The 27,767-nt window shown below is 39.5% G+C and overlaps 6 protein-coding genes across 11 annotated transcripts in view; 3 read left to right on the top strand and 3 right to left on the bottom strand.

Moving 5' to 3' along the window:
• Positions 1–38: 38 nt before the first annotated feature.
• LOC144091428 (MORN repeat-containing protein 3-like) lies at positions 39–2,139 on the top strand. The gene is made up of 7 exons (XM_077623727.1): positions 39–118; positions 224–297; positions 502–658; positions 741–898; positions 1,015–1,171; positions 1,239–1,423; positions 1,696–2,139. The coding sequence occupies exons 3-7, from the start codon at positions 514–516 to the stop codon at positions 1,759–1,761; spliced, it is 711 nt and encodes a 236-aa protein (XP_077479853.1). The 5' UTR covers positions 39–118; positions 224–297; positions 502–513; the 3' UTR covers positions 1,762–2,139.
• Positions 2,140–2,827: 688 nt separating this feature from the next.
• Positions 2,828–10,380, bottom strand: LOC144091572 (cyclic AMP-dependent transcription factor ATF-1-like). 4 transcript variants are annotated; one of them, XM_077624036.1, is made up of 6 exons: positions 9,642–10,380; positions 7,669–8,942; positions 4,758–4,908; positions 4,039–4,185; positions 3,550–3,658; positions 2,828–3,481 (listed from the first exon to the last, which is right to left on the bottom strand). In XM_077624036.1, exons 2-6 carry the CDS (start codon positions 7,708–7,710, stop codon positions 3,340–3,342), a joined length of 591 nt encoding a protein of 196 aa, XP_077480162.1. In that variant the 5' UTR covers positions 7,711–8,942; positions 9,642–10,380; the 3' UTR covers positions 2,828–3,339. The 4 variants fall into 4 exon arrangements, with proteins under 4 accessions (XP_077480162.1, XP_077480161.1, XP_077480164.1 ...); XM_077624035.1 differs by lacking the exon at positions 9,642–10,380 and adding an exon at positions 9,523–9,587; XM_077624038.1 differs by lacking the exon at positions 9,642–10,380 and adding an exon at positions 9,523–9,587 and having other exon boundaries at positions 8,751–8,942.
• On the top strand, positions 8,808–20,313 carry ift74 (intraflagellar transport 74). Of its 3 annotated transcripts, none has more exons than XM_077624031.1 (21): positions 8,808–8,964; positions 11,322–11,454; positions 11,766–11,903; positions 12,296–12,431; positions 12,606–12,654; positions 12,738–12,836; positions 12,927–12,987; positions 13,133–13,192; positions 13,267–13,328; positions 16,016–16,154; positions 16,347–16,409; positions 16,517–16,660; positions 16,846–16,886; positions 17,024–17,103; positions 17,324–17,377; positions 17,584–17,681; positions 17,753–17,879; positions 17,949–18,112; positions 18,196–18,321; positions 18,500–18,560; positions 18,632–20,313. In XM_077624031.1, exons 3-21 carry the CDS (start codon positions 11,775–11,777, stop codon positions 18,745–18,747), a joined length of 1,809 nt encoding a protein of 602 aa, XP_077480157.1. In that variant the 5' UTR covers positions 8,808–8,964; positions 11,322–11,454; positions 11,766–11,774; the 3' UTR covers positions 18,748–20,313. The 3 variants fall into 3 exon arrangements, with proteins under 3 accessions (XP_077480157.1, XP_077480159.1, XP_077480158.1); XM_077624032.1 differs by lacking the exon at positions 8,808–8,964 and adding an exon at positions 9,946–10,179; XM_077624033.1 differs by lacking the exon at positions 11,322–11,454 and having other exon boundaries at positions 8,814–8,964.
• LOC144091575 (leucine-rich repeat-containing protein 19-like) lies at positions 13,296–15,673 on the bottom strand. Its single transcript, XM_077624042.1, has 7 exons — positions 15,547–15,673; positions 15,280–15,386; positions 14,923–15,170; positions 14,421–14,532; positions 14,175–14,262; positions 13,838–14,044; positions 13,296–13,765 (listed from the first exon to the last, which is right to left on the bottom strand). The coding sequence occupies exons 2-7, from the start codon at positions 15,376–15,378 to the stop codon at positions 13,476–13,478; spliced, it is 1,044 nt and encodes a 347-aa protein (XP_077480168.1). The 5' UTR covers positions 15,379–15,386; positions 15,547–15,673; the 3' UTR covers positions 13,296–13,475.
• On the bottom strand, positions 18,984–26,754 carry zcchc2 (zinc finger, CCHC domain containing 2). The gene is made up of 14 exons (XM_077624040.1): positions 25,826–26,754; positions 24,431–24,545; positions 24,191–24,261; positions 23,930–24,001; positions 23,745–23,845; positions 23,471–23,574; positions 23,241–23,303; positions 23,071–23,125; positions 22,886–23,009; positions 22,694–22,755; positions 22,548–22,615; positions 22,308–22,436; positions 20,861–22,228; positions 18,984–20,772 (listed from the first exon to the last, which is right to left on the bottom strand). Exons 1-14 carry the CDS (start codon positions 26,600–26,602, stop codon positions 20,711–20,713), a joined length of 3,171 nt encoding a protein of 1,056 aa, XP_077480166.1. The 5' UTR covers positions 26,603–26,754; the 3' UTR covers positions 18,984–20,710.
• The window catches only part of LOC144091574 (collagen alpha-1(XXI) chain-like), a 35,762-nt gene continuing 33,204 nt past the window's right edge, over positions 25,210–27,767 (top strand). Inside the window, exon 1 of the mRNA XM_077624041.1 lies at positions 25,210–25,322. The gene's annotated coding sequence lies outside the window, so the exon portion shown is untranslated. The remainder of the gene's footprint in view (positions 25,323–27,767) is intronic.

The raw sequence follows: 27,767 nt of genomic DNA, 5'->3' as shown, positions 1-27,767 counted from the left end.
CTATAATTTTTTTTTTTTTTAGGAAACCTTCATTACGAAAGTAATTAAAATGGTTGTTCCCCAAGCAAACACCAAGCATCTTTTCTCACTTTCGGGGCATCTCTGTATATTTTGACAGGTGATTTTGTTTGTCCGTTTGAACTCCCCAGTCCAAAGCTGGATGCTGCTGGAATCATACTGTACAATTGTATTACTAATTTATTCACTTGTATGTTTCCCACAGTGCCCTGATCTCCTTTGAATGAAGGTCATTAGCTCCATCTTCCAGACACGTGTTGCTAGATTCATTCCTCTCAGGTATTTGCAATTTCAATTTGCAAAAAACATTAAATGTGACGTTTTAGTGATATGATCATCTCCATCACCACGCAACGGGAGAACCCAATTTGCCAATATAGACTGATTCATTTCAGAAAAGTGATGCAATTAGACTAATAGAATCGTCCATATGCCAAGAGCAATGTTCAGGATGCTTTAAATTGCTATTCACGTCTTAAATAGGTGACTCCAGGGATGCCATTCCTTAAAAACACTCGAATGAATCTTCCCCGCTCAACAGTTATAGATAATAAAGCAAAGAAAACAGGGCTTCGTGGAACTATATTTTCAGTCAATGGAGATAACTACACTGGTGAATGGTTGGACAATAAGAAACATGGTGAGTTATTTGTTTTGTTATTATTGGGAAATATGTAGGGGGAAAAATGGCTGCTTTATACACTTTTTCATGCTTGTGTAAGGTTGGGGAACCCAAGAGTGGAAGACATCAGGTGCTATTTACAATGGCGAATGGAAATTTGGCAAACATGACGGCTATGGTATCTTCAGCATTCTTCGACAAGACACAAAGAAGTATATGACACAATACTGCGGAGAATGGAAAAATGGGATGAAACATGTATGTATTTTTATACACAACATTCCAATTATGCATTACTTGCTGAATGAAACAACAATTTTTTAGATAGCGGCCATTACTTGCAAAGGTTTCTGACCAAAAATGTAACTTTTTAGGGACACGGTTCCTGCTTTGATGTGCATGCAACTTATGAGGGAGAGTGGAGTGAGGACAACCGCAGTGGTTGGGGGAGACTCACGTATAAGTGTGGTGATCTCTATGAGGGGGAGTGGCTTTGGGATAAGGAGCACGGAACGGGGGTGATTCAATTTGGTAAGTTGAAGTTTTTTTAATATTATTGATCACGGTAGATTACGCAAGTCTAAAATGTTTGTTTCAGCCAATGGAAACTGGTATGAAGGATCTTGGAGGAATGGCAAGAAAAATGGTCATGGAAAGTTCTACTATGCTGACAAAGGTCTGATCTACGAAGGCCTTTGGGTTGATGGTGATGCAAAATGTGGAACTCTGTCAGATTTTGGGAGAGAAGAAGCACCCTACCCAACCAAGTACCCAATTCCACCGGTAATGTTAGCACTCTCTCATACAGTGTATTATCCATTTTTGAAAGGTGACTGTCCTAATATGCAGGCATGTTCAAAATTATTCAACCCAATGCATGAAATTGTATTTATCTGTGATATATGTTAATTTAAGTTGTCTATCTGATCTTATTATAAACCAGTTTACAAAAAAAAAAACTGAAAAATTACCTACATTGGAGGTTGAATACTTTTATAAAGTGTTGCTGAGTGTCTGTCATTAAGCAAAGACAATATTTCTTTTTCCACATTTAGGTAACTCTAGTGAACATGAAAATGGTTTTATCAGAAGCAGAGTCTGTATACGTGGATGACAGTTGATGAGAAAACAATCTACAATGACCTCATGCCGCTATTTGTTTCTGTGTGAATTCATCAACACATGAAACCACTAAAAATGGATGAAGGTATAATGACAGCAGGCCATTTCATCAGCAAGACCTGAAGAATGCACACTTGGCCTTTTAGAAGTAATGGATTCTCTGTAATAATGTTTTTGTAGTGTGTGAGGCAGGATTTTAGGCGGAAATCCACAACTAGTTGGTTAATGCCTCAAAATGATGGAAGTATTGTGCTGTGTGAAATTTATGCAGAGAGAACTTAGGTGTCCCCCCAAAACAAAAGCCTGTCCATGTCTTGTTAGGGTTTTATCTCATTCACTCCTCCCAAAAAAATAAAACAACACTTTGTTACAATGCATGACAAGCAGAAGGCTACTCATAACCCTGCTTTAGAAGTTAGGTCAATTTTATACGGGATGTGGATCTACACAGAAATGATTTACCAAGTTGCTTTTGTACCCCTGTGCAATTTGGCCATTTCCTCATCCAGCTGAGCCTATTTTTCCACTAAGACAAAATAAATGTCTTGAAAACCCCTCCTTAAATCACTACAGTGGGTATTTTCACCTTATGTCTATTTAGTCCCCATCAATGGCAGACAATGAGTTAATCCCAACATTAAAGTGGCCCATACCTCAAAACAACAATCACAAGGGAGCACAATCTGAAATGTCTGCTAGCAATGGTTTCTGATAAAAAAATAACTTCAAACAGAAGCTCAATTTATTTCTAATAAAAGTAATTACCTTATTTGTGTAATCCCATTTTATTGCATTTTGGAGATCATAACACCAATTTACCGTATTTTCTGCACTATAAACCGGACTTTCAATAAAATTGTTTATTTTAAAAATTGTATACATATAAGGGACACTGGATTATAAAATTTGGTAGTCCTAGGGGATTGGGTTATACATTCACTAGATGAAGCTCTAATAGCGATTGGAGTTATGCATCAACTGATTTCATACAATGATGAACCAATATTGATCCAAATATAAATTACATTGTATTATACGTCGAACCGCTGGCTTTTGGTTTTTTTTTGTGCCTTATAGTGCAGAAAATGTGGTAATTCTTGACGGAACAGGCCTGGCAGTAATCTAGGCTTTGTCATTGAAAATAATCAGCATGAGAGAAAAAAACAATTATAATTTCAGAGAATAACTTACAAAAAATAAGAGTTTGACAAAGTGGCAAAAATGTAAAACTATATGTACTGTATATACAGTAAATATAAAAGCATATAAATCTACAACAATTCTAAAGCAGTTCAGCGAAAATGATACAGCATAGTACATAATTTCTACAGATTTCCACACGTGTACAATATGTGCATTTGAGAAAGTAGAGGTCTAATATTTTGAAAGGTGACTTGTTGCTTAACCCAGGTTCCTCGTCAGACTTACCACAACTATTTTTTCAGTTGGATAACTGAACCCCTTTACACGGCAGCATCAAAAAGATGCAAACGTCCTTCGTTTCCTCCAACATAGCAGCATTTAAATTTTAGTTTAGTAATTGAAATGTACAGTCAATACATGCATGTTTCTTTCCCCTATGGGCCATTATGACACATTCCTTTCCAGGTTTTAAGCTCTTCCTTCAAAGCCTTATTCTGATTTTCCAGCTTTGCCACACGTTCCTCTAAACCTTGTACGTAGGCCTTTCTCCTTCTCCTGTATTCACGAGCAGCTTCCCTGCAAACATTTTATGTTTGGGCTACTGAAACAAATTACTTATGAAAATGCCTTTTAGAATAAGTTACCTGTTTTTCATTAAGCTGCGCTCTGACTGGTTTCGAGGACCACTACCCTGAGCCACACCCTGCGGTAGGATGGAGTTAGCGTATTGTAACTGTGTGGCTGTCATGTCACCTGTCAAATTAAAACAAACAAAACAGTCATGTTTTAAGATTTCTAAATACTTCTAATCTTATTTACATATACGCAGCTTATACTAGAATTGAATTTTAATAGCCAGTGTGTTTTATATTGTCTCTATTACTCCTCCTATGTACTTTTCTAAGGAAACTTCCATTCAAATTTCAATTAAATTTTCTCTCCTAGTTTGCCACACATGACAACGCTGTTTTAATCCCTTCGTTTATTTAAGGGCACCATTAAGGTGGCTGAACTCCAGCTTCTTTTATGGGCAGTATTCAATGATATTGTCATTATTTGTTGTGTGAGAATGGAAACTGGGCCGCAGGTTGTAATTTGGTCACCTCTGTATTAGAGCAATACAGTATTTGTACCTGCCAGTGGTTGAGCAAATTGCATTTGCAAGTTATCCTGCCTCTCTGTGCAGTATGGAATGGGCAGAGTTTGTGTCGGTTGTGTACTTGGCATAGCCATTGTTGCCACCGTCTGTGCTGCCTCATTCTGATAACAGAAAGGACCTCCTTCAAATAAAAAAAAGGTGGTCATTGTATCACATGTCGTCATACATTAGGTGGCTTTTCAGTTTTACAAATGCACCTGAAATGTTACACAGACACCGGAAAATGATAAATTGACTTCACTTTGTGGCCAATCTGCATTATATTGAGAGATAAATGCGACACGATATGCTTGCCTGCACAAACTAAGGAACAACCACTGTTTCCACAACATGTTCCTCTAATATTTCATCACCATTCAAAAAAATGGCAAGAGTTTGCCACTATAATGTAAATAGACAAGCTGGCAGTTTGCCTAACTTCTTGTATTACTAGCCTATCTCTATTTTATTTTCTGGGAATATAAAACATATTGCAATGGATATTCTCATTTTGGAGGAGGAGATTATGGATTATCAATTGTGGTATTTTGTGGCTTTCTGTGGTGTTCTTCCCAAGAAGAGCTACACCATAAGAGCGACAAGGACCCACCTGTTTATTTGTAAACCTATTTATTTATTTAACTGTAGACAAATTGTGTCTACACTCAGATAAATAATTAAAATATCCCAGAGGAAGTAAAATTGTGGTAATACCTTGGATTGAAGGAAAATAGTTATTTGGATTCCACACGTTCGGATAGAAGCCAAAGGCATTGGATTCTGGAGCAAGTGTCTGTGGGTTGATTGTTGTCATCGCTGTTAACGTCTGCGTTCCTTCCGTGTTTAAAGTGTGAGATTGAGGAGGCTAGAAAGTAAATAAGAAGAAAGTTATGAGCAAAGAACAGCAGTTATATCATCTCGAGACGCTCTGTACCATATTCAGCAAAGCATAATTGTTACATAGCTGACAAAGCTGTTTTGTAATTATGAGAGTTGAATGGGTGCATACACTGCCAGCAACATTAGGTTAACATAAACGTATTAATAACTTGTGGGATTGTCCCTATATGAAAACATACCAATAAGTGAACAAATATATTTCACTTAGTGTCAAACAAACGGCAGACCGACTTTTTTTGGGGACTTTGTTTTAAATAACACATAATCTCTCCAATGTACTAGAAGCAATTCTAGAAGGTGAATAACTTTCTACTCTAATAGGACATTCTCCAATGAAATGTGGTGCGTGTGAGAAAATTTGGAAGGCAGTGGCAGGACTTCCAAAAGGTTAAAGACTCAAAGACAATAAAAAGAACAAAGAATTAAACAATGGGCTAGTCTGGAGAGTTGTTATATAAATACTACAATTGAACACAAGCTGAAACATTGACTTATTCCTCATGAGTTGTGCCCCAAAAAATTCTTTTCAGAAATTTCCCCCAAAGTCATATTGATATTTTTCACATTTGACTGCAGTAATTCACTTTTTTCCCGACTTTTATTTTTCTGCCCAATCAACAAAGTTCCTGTCATCTTAGTCCTTTGCAGCGTCTGCCCAACAGACACATTATCTTGCAATAAACTAAATTTTAAAAAATCAATAAAAAAACAAGCCAGCACAACACTCATACAGAAAATCTATTTATAGCCTGGGTCACTTCTATATTTAGTCCAAACTTTATGAAAAAAAATAACTACCATTTCATCATTGTAAAAACATAGGCGGCCCAGTGGGTGAGTAGTTAGTGCGTTGGCATCACTGTTCTTAGATCAAGGGTTCCATTACGGTTCCTGTGTGGACTTTGCATGTTCTCCCTGGGTTTGTGTGGGTTTTATCTGGGTACTCCATTTCCTTCCCACATCCCAAAAAACTGGCTGGTTGAACACTCTAAATTGCCCCTATGTATGAGTGTGAGCATGAATGGTTGTCTGTCTTCTTGTGCCCTGTGATTGGGTGACCATGTGCCTATAGTTAACTGGAATAGGATCCAGCACCCCCGCCCGTGACCCTTGTGAGGATAAGCGGTATGAGGAAAAATATGAATCAATCTTTTGGTGGAAAAGGTTAGGTTTGTATACAATTCTTATTACTATTTTATTTATTTGCCATTTTATTTTATAATAAGATTAATAATTACTATTTTATATTATTCCTATATTGAATTAATGATAAAGTGGGGCAAATAAGTATTTAGTCAACCACCAATTGTGCAAGTTCTACTACTTAAAAAGATTAGAGGCCTGTAATTGTCAACATGGGTAAACCTCAACCATGAGAACCAGAATGTGGAGAAAAGACTGAAAATCACATTGTTTGATTTTAAAATAATTTATTTGCAAATCATGGTGGAAAATAAGTACCAAAAGTTCATCTCAATACTTTGTTATGTACCCTTTCTTGGCAATAAAGGAGGCCAAACGTTTTCTGTAACTCTTCAAACTTTTCACACACAGTTGCGGGTATTTTGGCTCATTTCTCCATGCAGATCTCCTCCAGAGCAGTGATGTTTTGGGGTTGTCGTTGGGCAACACAGACTTTTAACTCCCTCCACAGATTTTCTATGGGTTGAGATCTGGAGAGTGGCTTGGCCACTCCATGACCTTGAAATGCTTCTTACGAAACTACTCCTTTGTTGCCCTGCCTGTGTTTGGGTTCACTGTCATCCTGAAAGACCCAGCCACGCCTTGCTGATGGAAGGATATTTTCACTCAAAATCTCTCAATACATGGCCCCATTCATTCTTTCCTTTACACAGATTAGCCGTCCTGGTCCCTTTGCAGAAAAACAGCCCCAAAGCATGATGCTTCACAGTCGGTATGATGTTCTTCAGATGCAATTCAGTATTCTGTCTCCTCCAAACACGAGAACCTGTGTTTCTACCAAAAAGTTCTATTTTGGTTTCATCTGACCATAACACATTCTCCCAAGTCCTCTTCTGGATCATTCAAATGCTCTCTAGCGAACCACAGACGGCCTGGATGTGCACTGGCTTCAGGTGGCCCATCTGGCAGTGCAGGATTTGAGTTCTTTAAAAATCAGTGTGATTTTCTGTTTTTTTTCCCCACATTCTGGTTGAGGTTTACTCATGTTGACCATTGCAGGCTTCTCTAATCTTTTCAACTAGTAGAACTTGCACAATTGGTAGTTGTCTAAATACTTATTTGCCCCACTGTAAGTAATCAAGTTTCTTGACAGTTTCCCGGCCCTTTAAATGACCATTTATGTTTCAGGTTCTAGAAGAACTACATGGACATCATCTTTATCTTTGGACAACTTAAATATTGCACTTTGCCTGAGGAAAAAAAAGTCTTCTAAACTTGGTATGTCCTATTATCTCAATTTGAGATGATTTTATTTTTTTTGCCTGGTAATTGTTTTAATTTTTTTAATTGAAATGCAATCCATTGCACTTTCCCACAGTATATTATTTGTCCCACTCATGAATTTAAATTAAAAAAATGCAAACAAAACTAAATGGTTTTGAAACATTGCAACTTGTATGGTTTAACGTGTTACAGGGAAACCATTAATCATTTGGTCTTTCCCTGTAGTTTCTTGCAAAAAAAAAATAAAAGATATCTTTCTCCAAACTCCTTACTTTTCAGAAAAAAATATCATACTTACATCCATTGCGGTTTCCTGTAGAAACGGACAAATAATACGCATGTATATCACATGTGTTCCGTTTCTCTTTTTCTCTTTATCAAAACGACCATGTCCTTAACGCATGTCCTTCAAAAGAATAGTATTAAGTCTTTAAAAATTTGGGGCGCATTGAACAGACGTGGGCGTGGTTTGTGACGCCTTCGGAAACAAGAAGGGCGGCGAAAGTTGACGGGCGTCAGCTGCCCGCTCAACTATCGATTTTTTTCAATCGCATTAATAAATCCAGTCAAAAAAATGATCCACATTCTCCTTTCCTCGCCATCAGCTGAGGATATTAACAGTAGTGAGATATCTCATTTGTTTTGGCGTATCCCAAGGCCGACTTATCCGCCTTTCAACCCCGGTTGTTTATCACGTCAAAACTTATGTCACCAAAGCTCTTAATGCAGAAAAATACATATATTACATCCCAAATACAATAGATACTTTGTTTGACGTCACGGCACTGATGCGTCAACGTGTTTCCGAGAAGTTACACAAAGGCAATAATTGGAACATTGACAGGATCAAAAATTTGGACTTGTGTGACGTCCAATATCAATTAGAATGCGAATTTATTATACAACGAGTCGCCGACCAGTGGACACTCGAAGTATTTTTTTGGAGGGGAAATAGTAATCCAAAAAACTATATTCATTGCATTGTATTCTACTTTAGCTGTGAGAAAATATTTTAATAAACATGAATTATGTATTGAAAGTCACCACAACAGGCAACCCGGTTTTAGTGGCAAAAACATTAAAAGAAAAAGCAAATCATAACAGTTGGACAAATACGTTTTTGTTTGTTTGTTTGTTAGGGGGGCGGGTTAAGCTATTTTATAAAGTCATTTCAAAATTATGCAGTGAAAACATGGTGCAATATTACATGACTTATGTTGCATGATCTTCAAAATAAGGGTTACAATTCTCATGCAGGGAAAAACATGGATACAATATTGCATATTAGCTTTTTCCCTACATCATATTTGTGCACATAATCATTATAGTGACTTGTTGTAGACATTTAAAGTGAATTGCAAACAACTGAACTTTTGTAACCTTGTCATGCCTTCATGCTCGAGTCCTTTATAAAAATGATCTTCCAACTTCGTGATGCAGATGTTTTTCCTTCGACTCGAGATTTCCCTCGATGACGTCGACATGTGCCGGGATGATGCTGACGTAACAGAACACGGACGTAACAGCCTCTGGTGCGACGCGCTCGAGCTGCGCGTCACGTTCGTGGATGTCCTGTTGGTTCAAAGTATTCTGGGTAATGTATAACTTCCTCTCTCATAATTCCATTTTGATCACATATAACATGCTTCACAGTGGTGCGAGATGCATAGTGCGAATATATCGAATATATAGTTAGATATCGGAAGATACTTCCAGGGGTGTGTGTGTACGTGCGTGTGTGTACGTGCGTGTGTGTGTGCGCGTGTCATACTGTATTCACCCTAAATTCGTCCCGGGCGTATCTGACAATCTAGGCACATCTATATTCCCCAGGGATAATTATGTGCACTTATTATTTTATTTATATATATTTTTTTCTCCTTACATTGCATCCATAACAGGTCAATGAAAATAGCCCAATTAACAATACCAATAAAAACATCTCACTGCTCTATGTATATATATTTAAAAAAACAATGCATCTTAACCTATTTTGAATTAATTGGCTGAATTTGACAGTGCCAGCATTTATATGCAGCTCTACTGCACTAAAACGCATTAAATCAAGGACAGTGAAAAAAGCAATGCAGCTGCAGTTCAAGGTGTAGACATACACGTTTAACAATTCAAACTAATCAAAACAGTTACTTACTAAATTGCCAAGTTTGACAAAGGTAGCCCAAATTTTATCAACTCCCCTTTGCATTTTTCTCCCGCTTAGTTTTTGAAAAATTGGACAGGAATCTATCCAATCTGGTAACACTGGTTTACCTGTAAACGGCGGCGTTCGTAGCTGACGGCCATCTTGGAACAGAAACCCAACTCTCCCCATGCTGATTTTATTTTTCCGCGGATGTAAAGAGGGAAATGCACGGCAATAAAACTTGCTTAATCGTAGGCAGTTTTCCAAACAGCTTGGTTGTAAAAAGATATAAATAAAAAAGCGTATTTGTGTTTTCATTCCAACCTTTGTTGAAAAAAACACGAAATGATTATTTTTTTAAATATGCAGTGGATTACTGCATCGCTAAAATGTATGATGAGCCAAGTTCGGTTAAAAGTTGAGCAATGGTAATTTTAAAAATACACTTTACATCGATTTTAATCATATTAGGATCAGCTGACCCTCTTCTAAAATGGCCGCCAAATTGAGGCAGCAAAATGCATCTAGCCATATGTTTCTATCCGGGGTTCTCGCTCAAAAGGAACAAGAATAGTTATTTAACATAAATAAATATCCAACACGGTCTATCCATTCCGGTATGCAGTCTAATAGTCCCTCGCATGTGATGTTCCTTGTGGTTATGAGGTACTTCCATCTCGGACGTATAAATACATGAAGCCGACAACAGCATCGCTTCAAACACGTTTTCCTTACTCCTAAAACAATTTTGTTTACGAATACCCGAACGTGTCATTTTTTTATTTGAACGCACTGCTAATCCGTGATAATGTCGCGTGTGAACTTTTATTAGTTGCAAACAACACGATCGCCAACATGTCATGTTGCGCTAGTAGAACTCGTGTGGTGGAGATAACTATGATCGTTCTCAATGGGTTCATTGCGTAAAGAGAGAGATAATGTGTAAAGTCACTTTTATTACATTTTACATGTATTTTGTCAAAGTGGTTAATTCTGTAACAGTGTTTATCATATTAAAATGAAAACATTTGATTTATTTTAATTGAAAAACAAATTATTTATTTTAAGACTAAATAATACAGCCTGCGATGGAGACGATTGAATGGAAACAGGCGTCAATGACATGACGTCGCCTCCTATTGACGTCTCTATTCGAATGACATCTCGGTGACAATTAAAAAAAAACTACAACAAAGATATAAAAGTTCAGGACAAAAAAAGGTGGGCGTTATTACATGTTATGTCGTGTAAAAGTGGGCATAAATTATAGCTTTTAAAGACAAACGGTTGTGGTATAACTACCAAAGACAATATTATTATTATTAATATATAATATTAAGAATGATTATATTATAGCAGATAATACGGTGACGGTCATTTCGCTTTTTTGAACAGCAAGACAGTAAAATTATTTTTCACATTAGACCAATCCAATTTGCCACACAAGGATGTTGCCATAGTAACCATATATATCTGTTGTATATAGATCTAGATGCAAAAAGCGTGCTGTAGGCTAAACTGGTCAGCCATTATAATTTGTCGGCCATTTTGTGTCGGTGCCAATGTGTCATTAATATAAAACAACTGTCGATGCAGGGTGTGTTTTTCATTCTTTTTCATAAACGACAGAAAATCAGTAAGTGATGTGTATGCGTCAAAATGTATTTCGACTGGATGTTTAAATATGTATATCAATATCCAGGCTGAATCATAGCAAGGTTAATACAGGTTCGCTGCAAACTTTCCGTCTGAGAATACTGTTTTAAGATGACCACCGGTGACTAACGCTGCCCACTCTTCCCATCTAGTTCTCTATGTGATATCTATGCTGCTAACAACAAACCAAGGGTTTCTTCGCGAGTTCTGCAGCCATCCTCTAAACTCTAAACGAAAAAGATCCTCATTTGACATTTTGGTGAAAAGCACAAAACGGCATTAAAGGTATTTCATTTACTCATATATTTTTTTTAGGACAAATGGCTTGGTGTTTCTCATAAATATGCTTAACGGTGATCAAAGATCTCGTTATAGAACACCACCATGCATATGGTTAGTCTATATATATTTGATCAATACCCTGTGTATTATGCACAGCTTGGCGTATATAGTAGATGTATTATTATTCTTTATTATCATTCATTTCAGCATGTTACTTATCAATATTTAACATGCGATTTGTGCCTAAATAATAACAGGTGAGCTTAATTGTGCAGCAGAAGTTTGGCAATAACAAAACGTTGTTTTTTGTTTAGGTTTAGGTTATGGCAAGTCAAAGGCCTCCCTCCAGTTTGGGTCGACCTATGAGTCGTACCGGATCAGTGGTACCGGGAGGTGGAAGACCTATAACCGCTGTTAGACCTCCTCCTACAGCCATCCGCATACCGACTGGAGTACGTCTGTTATTTGTACAAATGATTTACTTCTAGTAGAAGGATCACATCATTTCATTATTTTAATATCAGTGAATCCACACCTATTCTTTACGTCAGACTCATATACAGTATGCATTTTACATCCTAAATATCTTGAAATTGTATTCATTCTCTTCATTTCATCACATTTCTCTGTACAGCACTGCTTCTACTAAGTATCCAACAAGTGTTTTCGTGCAATCAGATTTACGTTTTTCCAAGCGTTTTACAAGCTTGATACCGTGAAAAGTTGGGGAAACATTATCAGATGTGTGAGAAACAACATGTGTTGAAACACTGTGTAATTAGTTACTAGCGTCGCTGTGTCAGTAATGTTTTGCCTGATGGGATTATTTTCTCTTCTCACACAGATGGTCCCAGGTACGGGTGCGCATCCCGGTTTAAGGGCTCTCGTTACTACTCCTGGAGTCCTATCAGCACAGATTAAAGTGACTGATAGGCCTGTGACTCAACAAGGGCTCAGTGGGATGAAGACAGGTTTGAAGGGTAAAAACAAAGTTATTCTGTTCATTCACTTTTTCCATCCTGGCCTACATTACTCTATGTTCTTAATGTGTGACTGCTTGCAGTGTTAAAAGCACAGCCACACACACTCAAAATTTTAATTGGATTGTTACATAATGAATCATCGTTCTCATCTCTTCTTCCATCCCCTTGAAGGACCCCAGAGGCAAATTCTGGACAAGTCTTATTACTTGGGTCTTCTCAGGTCTGTTACGTATTTAGCCGTCTAATAATGGAAGGCATTGCATATAAACAAGGACCTCAAAGTATTTTTTGGTATTCTGATAGGAGTAAGATCAATGAGTTAACCACAGAGATCAGTAAACTCCATAAAGAGATTGATACTTTCAATCAGGAGAGCTCTGTCTACCTGTCATATGAGAAGAGGTCAGTGGGCATCTTTTTTTAAAACATTTTTTATGCAAAGCTGACGAGTTGTATTTTATTTAAATGTGTTTTTGGTTGTTCAATTCTCAGAGCTGAAAGTCTGGCTGCAGAGATCAGAGATTTGCAGGGCCAGCTGGCTGACTATAACATGGTGAGCAATGGCAAGTTGATTTAGTCTTTAAAAAAATAGCCATGCAGGACTTAGAGCATTTTCAGCAGTAGGAATAATAATAAAATATTGTGTTCTCACACCTTAATCTTGCACAAATCCTACTGAATTTTTGTGATTTTTCTAGTTGATGGATAAACTCAACACCAATTCAGACATGGAGGAAATGATCAATGACTACAACAGCGTAAGTGCACTTTAGAAATAGAAAACAGACAATGTTTAATTATCTCTAATTTTGCTTTTCTCCTTTTAAACTAGTTGAAAGCCCAGAATGACAGAGAAGCTGAAAGCATTGACAGCATCTTTATTGAGAGAAGAGAGTAAGTATTTTGGAAGAGTTAAACATGTTTTCATTTTACCAGCTCTCCTTTTGTAAGAAAAACATTGGTAGTCTTTCAATCAATTTTAGGGCACCACCAATTTTCTCCAAGTCTTTAGATTGTAGCCCCTGAGTCAAGTTGTTAATGCTACATCTCTGGTTTGATGTACGGGTCCTCAAAGTAGTCTTCTTCCCTATCAGCTCTACGGGGCTCAAAGGTGAATGTCAGTTGGTTCATGTACCTGTCCGTCTCTGAGTAAATGCTAGAAGCAGTGCGGCCTGAGTGGCTCTCATCTTGCTGCAATCGTTTATGTCGATAGTTGTGGAAAAGCCTGTACCAAGAGGGGCCTTTGATGGCGCACGCGATAAGAGTTGATGTCGTCAGTGCCAACGCTGCAACACACGCTGTGAACAGCCAAGTGTTTCCAGACTTTTGTTCTAATTGGAGTTAAAGGTGAATGATTAGACAGCTTCACATTCCTGCAGACAACCAAATTGCAGATGTCTTACCATTGCCTTTTGGGTCCGTGCTTTGTAAAATTTTGGGCAAAGTGGCGGACAACTGTGGTTGTTGAGTGGACCCCTTTGTGAGACATGGTGGGTTTTGAGGGGCCATGGTTGAGGGAGGTGTGGATGTTGTATGACACTTTGTGATAGCCTCGGAAAGATCCATTCCAACTTGTTGCTCTGGGGAAGCACATTTAGTGTTTTTCCCTTCTGTAGAACCAAGCAGGATAGAACATATATGGAAGGCATCATTATTGCTCATTGTGTCTTTATTGAATTATGTATCTAGTTAATTGATCCCCAGAAATTTGCTATTAAACATAGCTGTGGAGATTATTACCAGTCATGACTACTGCTGCTTTTATCTCTGCAATACTGCTGAGCAGTTGGCAGGAACAATTCCATGGATTGTCCTGTAAGTCTACTACCTATTTGAATTCAGAGAAGATAAGGAAATTACATTACATGAAGATGCTACATTGTTTATACAGTGTCTTTATCTTGAAGGTGACCTTCCATGATTTTTTTTGTTTTACATTCATTTAAAAAAGCAGGTGTGAACATGTATCCGAGTATGTTTCCTTGCCTGTAGATTATTAAGCTTGCTAAATAGCTGCGCTGGAAGACTTGTCAGCAGGTTGTGTGACAGGTTGAGCACTGTGAGGTCATGGAGGCCATTAAATGACTCGGGCTGTAAACTGTTTTAAAAAAAAGTTAGTAAAATTTGACATTTCGAGTCACACAACTTAACATTTTAAATTTCCTTACTCAGAAATGTCAGTTTAGCCCCAAACTTGAGAACTCGTTTTCTAAAGTTAACTTTCTAAAGTTAACTATTAACATGGTGAGCTGGAGTGTATACTAACCATAGGCAAAAGTTAGACTCTATCTTGGATTGGTCACCAGATAGGGACAGCCAGTTTGTCATTCAGCCGCCCATAAACACTCACATTCATACCTCCATTGAGTGGAAAAACTTAACCTATGCTCAGACAAGCGTACATGTCCACTAATCATTAAATGTAACATTTTTAGGAGTAATTTAGATTCCACACAAATATCAAATACACTCATGCATATAAATGTACCTGCTGATTTTGTTCTTGGACAATGAAAGCACCCTGAGGTGGGGCGCGACAGACAAGTAATGAGATGATATATTGGTTACATAGTTGTCATCCAGGTGGAGCTCCAGCAGTCCAGAATAAGTGGCCAGGGATTGTCTGTCTTCGTCTGACAGGGTAATCTGATTCCTCTCAATCACGAGACTAGAAAGAGACCAGTTGGTGCTGCATGGGGGGATAGCCTTCAGAAAACTGTTGGTTAAGTTGTGAACCTATCACAGAATGTATGTATGGATAGTTAAAGCTCGAAAACTACATTTTGAAACACTTGGTGTACTAAATGTGGCAGATTAAACCAAAAAAAAAGAAATGTTTTCTTACTTGCATATCTTTAACATCAGCAGCATAGCTATTCTTGGTTAAAAATATTGCAACAAGAGTCACTATCCACAGCAGGTGGATAAATTGGGGATGGCCCATAATTCGTCCTTGAAATGGAACAAAAACATTCTTTTTTTACCACCGAGACAATAAGTGCTATATAAATTGAAATTTTGACGAGAAATATCTCTCGGCTGAATAACCTTTGCTCCCTACATGTGAGCTTAGTTGGCAGTAATCTCATTTGGAAAATGTATTAACACATACCTCTTGTTATGTTCGGAGTAAGGGGGTGAATCCACGAGTTGATTTTGGTGCAGCCAGCGTAAGACAGGACCTTTGCCCGTTGCTTAAGCTTCCACTTGAAGTATTTTCGTCTGTGCCGCTATTTGAACAAGTTAGTTCATTCCACATTTCCTTGTTCTGTCGGACAGCCACAAGTGATGTTACATAATATTATCACTTGTCACACCCTTGCAACACCCTCATAAACAGAAGACCTGTGGAATGAATTGAAAGACTTAAAACTAAATGTATTTAATCGAGAAACTTTGCAGTGCAGCTACAAAACGGGAGGGCATTTTAAAATGTCTGCTCAGGAAAAAAAATCCGCACATGGAGGACATATACAGAAGATATGGGAACTTTTAATTTCTTTTACTGTCCCTGAATTGACTTTCTTAGTCTAATTGGGTAAATAAAGTGACCTTATTTTATTCCCTCATTCCTTCTGTAGAAGGGAAGACGCCATTAGGCTCATTGAAGAGGAAATCAAGAAGGAGAGGCGTGTTGCCGAGGAGATTGTCCAAGCAATGCCAGCTGCAAAGCAGGAGAAATATTTCACCATGACGACAGACAATGAAGAGCTTTTACAGGTATATTTTAGGATGTACAGATGACATATTTTAGTATTTAAGTCCCGACCCCAAGTACCAGATTTTTGATCAGGTTCAAATTGGAGACATCCCTAGCTAGAACTTTTTTTAAAAAATCTAATTCTGTGATGCTGAATTTTCTTAGTGACACATGTTGTTAATTGTTTACTCACTCAGTTTCTTATTTTTCAGGAGCTGGCTCTTCTCCAAGAAGAACTAGACACGATGCTGACTCGGAAGGAGGAATATGAAGCAGTGAGTTGGAGCCAAACGGAGCGCGGGAAAAATAATAGTAGCGTGAACCTATCACTTTTTCCCTGGTATAATCCAAGCATCATTTTTTTTGTTCCCCAATTTTGTAGGAGCTGGCTCACTCACAGATAAAGCAAGAAGTAGTTCGGCTTCATGAAACGTTGTCAACATTAGAGGCAAAGCGGGACAACATGGAGGCGGAGCACAAGAGCTTCAGCACCCCTCAGGAGGAAAGAGAGAAACTACTGAAACAGGTTGGTTTGTTATTGTCAACACTAATGAGAGTCTGTTTAAGTCTGCATGTTCATTTATATGTGCAAATTGTCTCGAGGCATCAAAGTCAAATAAATGCCACAACAACTTTATTGTGACGTATACAACATTCAAAAAAAATTCTGGTGATAAAGCCTTTCTCACACTGTTATATTTGGTTTTCCAGGTGAAAGAGGACAATCAGGAAATTGCCAGCATGGACAGACAGTACGTATTGATGTCATGTTTTTTGCCTTGAGTCAAGAAAATGTACTGAAAAAAATGTGGATCATTTTGCTGACATTTCAGCAAACCAGCGGTTGATATTAAAAAGTTAAGAGGATATCTGTGATGTGTACCTTTAGGCTGGGGGAGATCAGGGAAAGGTCCAGTCAAATTGCGGAGGAGATCAGACAACATGAGCAGGACTCCGAGGAGGCTCAAGGTAATGTGCTAAAAGGCCATAGAACAATGTTTTTCTCTTCACCTTAAAAAAAAAATACAACAACTTTATTGTAACGAATACAACATTCGAAAAAATTCTGGTGATAAAGCCTTTCTCACACTGTTAGGCCATGAGTCACAGCGTTTTTTGTTGTTATTTTTTTCCCAAATGTACACTTAACAATTCAAGTTTTGATTCAACTTGTCCTTCTTCTTAAAAGGGGAGTGTCAACAGAAGTACAAAGTTCTGAAGAAGAAAGAGGAGGAAATTGATGGTAAGGAATTCATTGACAATGTTAATATGCAGTACATAGTATTATTTACAACAACAAAAACAATGAACACAACAGCTGCTAATATTGGATGATTGCAATGTTATATTAGCGTGATAACACAAAATGAGTACAATGACATGGAGACTTTGGTCTATTTTTTCTGGATTCCTTATGTACTCCCTGACTATGTAAAATGACGCCTCCAGGATTCCTTGAGGCCTTTGAAGATTTAAAGACTCAGGAGCACAACAAGATGGCTCAGAGTCAGGAGAACATAGTCTCCCTTTTGGAGCACTGCAGCCGGGTGAGTGAAGAAGAGGGAGGAAAAAATGGAATATCCGGTTAATAAAGCCTTATCTCTTTTGTCTTGGATAGAACATGTTGCGGCTCCGTCGAGTGGACACGATCACTGCCAGCGAGCTGAGGAACATGCAGGACGTTCTGGTCAGCAAGGAGACGGAGGTGTCGCAGTCAGCCAGCACCGCCAGGGGACTGACCACCGGTTGGTTATGGCCACAGACCCCCCACAACGGCCGCTGAGTCATATTTTGTTGTTGCGTTTGCTTCCCAGAGTCTCATCGCTTGCAGCAAGACCTGGAGAAGGTGCAACAGCTGGAGGGGAAGATCACAGGAGAGCTGAGCACGCTCAAGGAAAGCGTCAGCCAGATGGAGTCGGAGCTGCTCACCTACAGGGACTTGGAAACTCTAAGACACACGGCAGACGAGAGGAAAACTGTATGAATCTAGGCCTCATGTACACAGTCTGGATCAGTGTTTACAGCCGTATTCTAAAAGGTGTGTTTGATCTCCTCATAAAGAGACTGCAGGAGGAGCGAGTTGCCCTCACGCAAAGGCGAGATTCATTCCGACAGCTTTTGGAGGAAATGAGCCACCAATATGAAGCACTGAAGACCAAATTGGAAGAAAATGAGACCCACGCACAGGTTTGGACACTACAAGCACCTGACCAAGTGTCATACAGTTGGCATATTATAATATTGACATTCATCCTTTATAGGGCAAGTGACTATTTTTGTAATTAATTTAAAAAATAAAGAAGCTAAATATAAGAGAAAATTTACAATCAAATAATGCATGCTTATCTTGGCTTTCTCTCCATAGCTGGCTAACCTGGAGAGAAAGTGGCAACATTTGGAGCAAAACAACTTTGTCATGAAAGAATGTATCCTTCACAAAAGCATTGCGCGATGACATTTGAATTTTGTGTCGGGTTTTCCTTGACGACAATCCCAGTCATCGCCTCAAAATCTCAGGAAAGCGACTTTGCCTCCGTGTCCAAGAACGTCTATGAACAAGTTGCAGATTATAACAAGTGCCTCATAGACTCACTGCAGAACATCCGAAGTTGAATGTACTCTGCATTTTTAGAAAGTGGGCTGACTTTAGGAGCCTGCATTAGACCATATTTGTTAAGTGTAATAGCTGACACATTTATTGGTAGAATGTTTATACGTTGCATTGCAAATAGTAATATGTGGGTGCCAACTTTTTCATTAAATTATACACCCACCTCATTGGCTTTAGTTGGTATATTAATGAAATGATATACCCCAACCAGTCACAAATTCATTGAACCAAAACATCCTTTTTCACCATTTATTGCTTTTAATTGAAATGAAAACAGATTGCATAAAATCCAAATTCTGCTCTAGAAATATATCTGGCCTTCCAGTATCAAAGAGTACAGTAAACATTTCAACTGAGTTGAAAACAAGAGCGACCTCTAGCAAATGAACAGTAATAGTTTTTTTTTGTCAAAATGTTTCTTTACAACACAACACTCAAGTTTCCCCTCTGCAAAGTTACATTTACATAGCACTTCCCCCTTCACAAGTCTAAGTCATGGACATCAGCAATCCTTGTGATTCAGTCAATCAAGTTGGGAAAGAAATCATTTCGTGGAAGCGGTGAGTAACTGCAGAATATTTATCCTGACAAGTGTTATCCTTCCTTTTGAACATTTACAACCGAACGTGAAAGAAATGTACATGCATAGTTCTTCATTGCAACAGCAGGCAGCTCTCGTGAGCACAAAGTGGAGACAAAACATATACATATTATGACTTCCAAGCTGAACCAAACCGTAGATCGTTTATTCAAAAACAAAATTCATGATGGACAAAAAAAAAGTATGACAGTTCCTCTTACCCTTGTCATTCTAGTGTAGTAAGTTAAGACAAAGCACATAGTGGTAGGACCTAAACTCGGATAAAGACGGCCACCCAGCCTTAACGGGTTTTCACTTGACAAGGATGGCCAACCCATGGAATTAAAATATACTACTTGATTACAATCAAGTGTTTAATCTTGATTGATAATCCAACTTTTGTTTGGAATGATTTATAATTTGGATCCAGACTTAAAGAGAAATCTAATTTTTAAGCGACAGCATTGATATTTGCTCTAAGAGTTGAACAAGCACAGCCAAATTCATAATTATTTTGTAGGTAAATACAAAAATATCCACTGAACCAGGTTTACGTCGCATCCACTTATAATATGACAGATTAAACCACTGTTAACGTTTTAGAAACTACTTTCTATTATTGTTCCAAAACAAGGCAGTTAGCAACCTCATGTTTAATTTGGGTTGTCACGTCTTTATTTAAATGATGTTTAAATAGCATGTGGCAAAATGATGGATCAAAAGAAAGAAAACCAAAGTAGAAATCGGGCTTGAAATATGTTGTAGTGTATATTAAGGAACGAAGCATTTAAAAATGCAGATTAAAAAAGCAGCAACTACCTTCAAATACCCATCACGTAATTGAGTGGCAAAATAAGAACGAGCTCCAGACATTTCACACTTAAATGAGGTGTACATTCAAAAAATTAAAACGGTGAGATCAAAACAATTATTTACTTAGCAATTCTAATTTGATTATTGTTTTTATCGAAAATTCAGATAAATAAAACCCTCCTATGAACAATAATGACGACAAAGCATAAATAGCATTCTTTTTTAGAAGCGTAAGTTTTGTCTTGTTGCTCAGCTTTATCTTTCCTTTGAAAACTAAAAGCGTCCTAGGAATAATAACAATAAGTTAAATATTTCCAACCCTCAGTGCAAAAATATCCAACCTCAACTGAAAGGAGAGGACCACGTGTGCACGAGACATTTGAAAATTTCCTGTGAACAAAGTTTAGGCACAAATACTTTTTTTGTCGGCTTTGACCTCCGAGTCCTTGGCAGGTCACAAGTTCTCTTAGTCGGCTCCTATTTTTTGTTGTCGTTGCTCTTTTCGACCACTCGGAAGCATCTGGAAGTAGGGCGTCTTGGCGTTGCCGTGGAAACAGCCCACCTAAATTGTTTTAATCGGCGCCGTCGAGTGCCTCGGTCACATGTGAAGCAGTGTACTTTAATCGGAAGCCGCCTGGAAAAGAGAAGTTTGATCAAATAGCGAGTTGTGAATATACGGTCATAAAAAGAGAGGTCCGTGATGTTATTCATATGCATTATACCTTGCTGTGTGGAGTCTATGGAGGGCTGGTTGCACTCCTGAGCGTAGTGCCCGCTCACGCCGCAATTGGAACAGGACACGCTTCCATTTTTCTTATTCACGCCGCCCCCCGGGTTCGTGGCTTGAAGAGGATTGGGGTAAACCTGCTGGTAAAAGCGTTGGAAGGAAGCGGTGGGCGTCATCTGCTGCTGGAAGTTGTAGCTCGCTGCGGCTGCCGCTACCACCTGTGTGCTCAGCATGTGCGACGGCACATCGGCGTGGCTTTGAGCGTGCGAGTGGAGGGGCCCGTAGGCTGAAGGGTGGCCGGGCGGTGGGGTGGTGGAGTAGAAGGCGGGGAGGGCGGCGGCGGCGGCCCCGTTGGCCTGGTGGGGCGGCTGGCCCTGGGTGAGGTAGCTGTTGATCCACAGGCTCGTGAGATGGACGAGGGGGGGCGGGACGCTGAAGACCTGCCGCACCGCCGCCGCCATTTGGTGGTTGGGGAAGAAAAGCGGCGCTTGACAGCCAGTCCCGCCGCTTCCTTGACCGCCGCAGTTGTTGTGGCAGCCGCAAGTCCCACATCCGAGCAGGTGCTGCTGCTGTTGTTGCTGTGGCAACGGTGCTGCCGTGGGCTGCTGGGGTGGCACTTGTGGCGGGGTTTGTTGGAGAGCGATGGGATTGTCGCAGCCGCTTCCACAGGAAGCACCGGCGTTGCTGTAAGATAGACAGTCACTAAGTGCCGTGCTGTGGGCAAGTGCTGGGCTGGGTGCCGGGCCAGGACTGTGCGTGGGTGCAGCTGGCGCTAGGCCCGTTTGCGAGTGTCCGGGAGCTGCGGGTGCGAAGGGCGACGGCAGAGCAGACGGTAAGTTCAAACCGGGGTGCTTGGCATGCGAAGCCTCTCCGAGGGGCAGTGACCGTGTCAAAGTGCTCTCTGACAAGCCATCGTGAGCACTTGGGCTATGCGGCAAAGCGGTTTTAAACCTCTGGATATGAGGCTGCGCCCCCGGCTGGAAGCTTAAAGAAGAAATGCCAAAGTTTGGCATCATATCCCTTTTTTCGGCTTCTGCAGGGCTCGGCATCACCGGAACTCCCGGAGGAATCGGCATCAGCGGACCGGGGGGTGGCTTTCCGTCAGGGAGAATGCTTTGGTTGGCACGCGGAGGCGCGGCCAGTGGGGGCTCGCATGCGCCATTAGGGAGCACGTCAGCAAGAGGATGCATGAAGGAAAGCGGGGGGAACGCTGGGCTGGTAAAGTCTAGCTCGGCTGTGTGGCTGTTGGAGGACAAAGGGTGGATCGACATGGGATTTTCCACCACACTTGGATCCGTTTGATGCGCGTAGAACACTGCAGGTCCAGATACTTTGCAGAAGTCGTCCGAGTGACTGTCGGTATCTATTAGAGAAGCAGCTAAGTTAGAAGGAATATATTACTCTCTGTGTATCATCAATTGCTTTGACTTTATTTTTTTTACCTTTATTATGATCATCCTCACTATCCAGACTCTCTGCTCCTCTGTGTTGAGGACTTGATGGAGAACTGTAACTCTCTGAAGACGTTTCGCCTAAAGTGTCTGGACCAGAACATGCAGCAGCTACCAAACCTGGATTTGATATATTGCCGAGTGAGTATTTGTCAAATATAGTCCATGTTCAATGTCATTCAGGATGTTAAAAACATAGTTATGGTGACAAAGCTATTCTGAAACACCTACCTTTGTTCTGAGGCAAATGAATCGGTACCAAATTACCGTTGGTCACATATGATCCCTTTTCGGACTCTCTGGAAACAAAGAGACCCACAATGACTTTTCTGTTTAACACAACGCATTGAAAATTTAAAGATGAGTTAGAAATGTACCTTTCTGCTGGCAGGACTCTTCCCTTGGTTTTGACTCCTGGATGTGTTTTCTTTTCTGTGTCCTGTAGGTAACAGGAAAACTTCACTAAAACCTCTATCTTTGTTTTGCTTGATTCTGCTCAGGTTTTGTTTTGTTCCTAAAGTAATTACTTTGTCTGATTATAACAAGAATTCATGGCAATGACAGCTCACCTGCTCAATCTCTGCCACACTTCTCAGGTTGAAGCCTCTCTTCCGCCTTTCTACAGGACCACTGAGTTCAGCCACGTGGGCCCCCCTTCGACTCTCTCCCTGGGGGCCTTTGGCACTGGAGAGACTGAGGAGAAGTCTAATAGGAATCAATTCAACTATTTTCAACTTTAATGCCTCCTATTTACCTTTGACTTGCACTCTTTGCTCCATGCTTTTTCTTGTGGCTGTAAGATTCTATGTCTGGGGAAAAAAGAACTATAACTACTATGTTGTTCTACAAAAAATGGGCTAAAATCTATAAATGTCTTATTGATATAATTTTCATGACAACATTACTGACACTTTAAGGTCTCACCTTCGTCCTGACTAGAAGCATCGGAGCAATCAGCTTGCAAGTTTTTCCCTAGCTGACAGTTACCTAGTGAGAGAAACAATACAACAATTGCAGTATTGCACTACAATGACAGTAAGATTCAATTTTAATTGCTACAATACATAGTTACACATTAAGTGAGAATATATTGTTACCAATTGTTATTAGTGACATAATTACTTGACATTTTAGATGAACTATTGGCAACTTACAACGGCAACCTGATGGTTTTGTAGAGTAACTGGAGTCACAATTGAAGAAGCTGCAAACTTTCCTGCTCTGCCTGAAAACTGGAGGTGCCGCCAGGAACTTTTCCCTGGAGAAAGGTAAAAGAAAATTTAATTGCTTTTATCTCAAACCAGCAGAAGAACACTGATATCAAATAACAGTTTCCAGAATTACTTTTAAAATGAATTGCTCAGTTCTCATGTTATGCATGCTTGCCTGCAGACATCCGAATATTGCTCGTATGACAATGAAATGTACCTGAGACTTTTCTCGTCCTCTCTGCTTTCATAGTGGCCCCCTTGGCTCAAAAGTCTGAGGAGGCCCTTTGCAAATGACTCAGTGCACTGATCTTTAGGAAGCTGCAGAGACATTAATGGTAATTGCAAAGTGTTCCCACTAAAAGTGAAGTTAAGGCTGAGTACAATTTAATAAAGTGAGCTGACCTTAAAAAGGAAATTTTCCAGTTCTAGATGAGTTTTGGTCACATTACTAGAAGAGGAGTCTGACCATTTTACCTGAAACAGAGTGAAGAAATGTATGTACTTTGTTCTGTGTACAGCATACATATGGCTATATAACAAAACTGACAATTCAATAGGCTTTTACACGCAATCCAGATTGCAAATGTTTTGATCAGTGGCGTATGTTTCAATTCATCAATAAATGACCATTATTACATGCCAGGGCGTGTTAAGGTTCCTCACCTCAAAGTTGTATTCCTTGTCTATTTTGGTCAGAGAGATACACTTGAGCACAATCTTTTCTATATGCACCGCTGGAAAAAAGGGAAAAAAAAGTAATATAGTATTAGACAATTGCTGTGTTAATATTTTAATACGAAACATTATCAACTTCAAATGTGCTTAGAGCAAAGGAAAAAAATACAGCAGATTATTCAGTATATGTACAATATTTATACAATGCCTGGTTGTGTTTATATTCACCTTCTCTTTGTAATACATTGCGTTTCGCGCGGCGGCTCTGACAAGTTAAATGGGAGTCTCCAGATTCCCCTAAACTTGAAGATGGTAGATATTCAACCTTCTGGCCTGGGAGCTCCTGGGGTTAAAAAGAGACAATACGTTGGCAAGTTAAAAATGTGTTTGTCTTTTATGACCAACCATTACATATTTAAAAATAACACATTTTACAATAGTCAAAAGACTGGCTGTTTATCCATTCTATCACAGAATTCAGCCTAACTCTCCCGTATTATTTTCAAGGATTCTACATTGGATCCTCATAAATGGACTGTAAAATATTTTAGGTCCAGTCTTGGCCCCTTATTTCTAATCTTATTAGCCCCCTCTGTTCACCGTAAAGCACATTTGTACTGATGCATCATGGCACATGTATTTTATTAGGAGCAGAGCATCTTTAGCACACATGGCCCCCTTCACTCACATTGATGTTGAGGATGATCTTAATTGATTTAAATGAAACTTTTAAAAGATGTACAGTACATTGTAGTGAGCTAATGCAGCACTTTAATAGGTCGACCATCACAGTGTGTGACATTGTTTCTGAACCTGCATTGAGCCAAGCCACATAAAGAGTAATAGGCCATTATAAACTAAATAAACAATAATAATTAAATGATTTTACAAATTCTTGTTTGCAGAGATAATATTTATTGTTTAATGGACCACGATCGTTGATAAATTCACTGTTTTGTCTTATCAAACAAAAAACACAATTGGGCATTGGCTGTATGCCTTGCAGGTTAAGGGAAAACACCTGGCGATCTAATCAATTAGTCCTTCGGTTTCGATTCTTCAGAAACGGAACTTCACAATGGCCTTACAACTATATGGATCTAATATAAAAGGAGATCGGGTACGTAATCTAAAAAGATTCGCATTCAAAGTTGTGTATCAAAGTCATGTTGAATTTGAAAACGAGTAATTTTCAAAGATCACTTGTAGTAAGAGTTTGTAATGATCCTCGATCGTAACACTGAACCCCCACATGTTACTGATATCATCAGTATGAATGTGGAAGAGATCGCAAAAGCCCTTTTTGGTCGAAAATGATACATTCATTCGAGACGCACTTAGCTTTACATATATGTAACTTGACCCCACCTCTGCCGTGTTGTAAAACTCGACCCCGCCAGACAGGTTAGCATTTAGCTACATTGACCAAGTAGCACCAGCTGTCATAGTGAAAAAAAACAGTCAAAACAACAATCGCCTGCTTTTGACATTAGCTTGATCGTTTAAATAGAGGGAAATCAACTTCCGTAACTCGAAAATGTAACCAAAAGGGGGTGAAATCAAAGTAGTAAACAAGAGGTAGCTTAGCATCACCGATCGATTAATCGTCACCGGTTGACTTACAGTCGCTTGTGCAATTCGCCGAAAATGACGTCTTTCCTCTTCTATTGCGAGCTCGATTTTGTCAAGATGTGTCCGTAGAGTCTCCCGTTGGTGGAAATGAAAAGCTGGATGTAAAGAGGCCATGCTGAAAAGCAGCGCTAGCTGGTCCAAAGGTCCTGCGGGGATCTCATTGCTCGATACCCCGCATGTTGCTTTGCAAGCATTCCCATCCGTATGGAACGAGTGGTGGCGGGCTTCCCTGAATAAAGGAAGGGAGTAGTCGTACTTTTTGTAGAACAGGGACGAATCTACATGGCTCAGTATGCGAAAGAGTATCCCAGCGCACTCCCTGCTGTCAGATCCGAGTAGGGATAGACATACTAGTAGTTTGGATCTCACCACCGGGTCGATTAAGTCCGATAAAATCCCCAACTCGTGTGGATTATTTGCACGAAACTCAAAATCCCGTAAAACGTGATAATCTTTCCTGGCCAGATCCTCCAAGTACGATCCCAAAAAGCGAAGCTCCAAGGGTTGGCACATATGCATTAGTCCGCACATGAACTCGATTCGCTTGGCAGGGTTTAGATGAAGGCCGAACCACTCGAAAACGGTCTCCTTATCCAGCTGGGCTGGGTAGACGTGGTCTTTGGGCGAATGATCCAGCCTGTTGGACATCGAAGTCGGGGGGACAACACTGGGGATGCGTCGGCTTTCCGATGGATCCAAAACATCTTCTTCTGTCGTTTCGTCTCCACCTTCCTCGCCCGTTTTCATCCATAGTTTCATTTTCGGCATTATCGGCACTGCGAGAACTAGCCCCAAGTTAGTCAGGAAGGACTATGCATTTACATAATTGACGCGTTTAGGCGTTATAACACATCCTGAGTGATATAAGTCGCTTATAGTGTTGCTGCTCGCCATTAGACGGGGCGGTACCATAGTGGGCTACTATTTCCTTCTTCTATTCTATTATTTTCGGTAGAGTAAACATGAATTGTCATTGCATTGCTGCCACCCTCTGGGTAGTTTACAATATTTCAACAAATCCTGTCATTTCAGGTCACTGATAAGGAGTATACTAGTTGTACTGTGTATACTTTACTTTCGTCTCACATTGATGATTTTTAGACCACCCAGAGGGAGGTCGCAAACTCTCGCTCACTTTGTTCTTGTAATCATGGAAAGTCAATGAAATTTGGTAGGCATGTACAGTACCAGTCAGCCGGTGCCAGCCTTTTTTGGTCTCATATTTGATTAATTATATTATAATTATCATCCAAACTCTTTGGTTGTGCTTTTCATGTCTCTTATGAGATGTTTAGGGACGGAGCTGGGTGGTTGTAGTTCATTTTGAACTTGTTTTCTTATATGAGCAACTGAAATTATTTATGTAAAACAGACCAAATATTCCAAAACTCCCAGAAGAAATATTAAGGAAACACTTTAACAGCCACAGTGATATTGTTTCAGTAGTTTGTATTTGTGTATTTCAGTAGTAAGTTTTGAGATCCCTTCAGTTGTGGGTGTGTGTTCAGTCGTGTGCAGGAGTGCTTCAATATTATTTTTTTAATGAACAATAGTTTTGGTAGAGTGCATGTAAGTGTAATTGGATGGTGTGTGTTTGTATGAGTGAGCATTCATTTATTGAATTAAAAAAGACATATTGTGTGAGAACATTTCAGTGACATAATACATATAAGACCATTTTTTATTCATCCCTCTTTCCTCTGATTATGCACTAGATGGCAGCAGTAGCCCAACATCCTCATTCATCTGTACAAAAAAAAGCTGCCTCCCATCATATCTAGATCACTTTTTTTTTGCCCCAAATGAAATATACAGTAGGTGTACTCTAAAGTGACTGGAAGCTTTTCCCCCAAAATGTCCCCCATGTATGTTGAAGTTAGTAAATGTTATAGCACCCATGCACCTTTATTGAAGGCTCACATTACCGTGGCTG

This window comes from Stigmatopora argus, chromosome 17, assembly GCF_051989625.1.
Source record: "Stigmatopora argus isolate UIUO_Sarg chromosome 17, RoL_Sarg_1.0, whole genome shotgun sequence".
Taxonomy (NCBI): Eukaryota; Metazoa; Chordata; class Actinopteri; order Syngnathiformes; family Syngnathidae; genus Stigmatopora; species Stigmatopora argus.
This window is presented reverse-complemented; position numbering and strand designations above follow the sequence as displayed.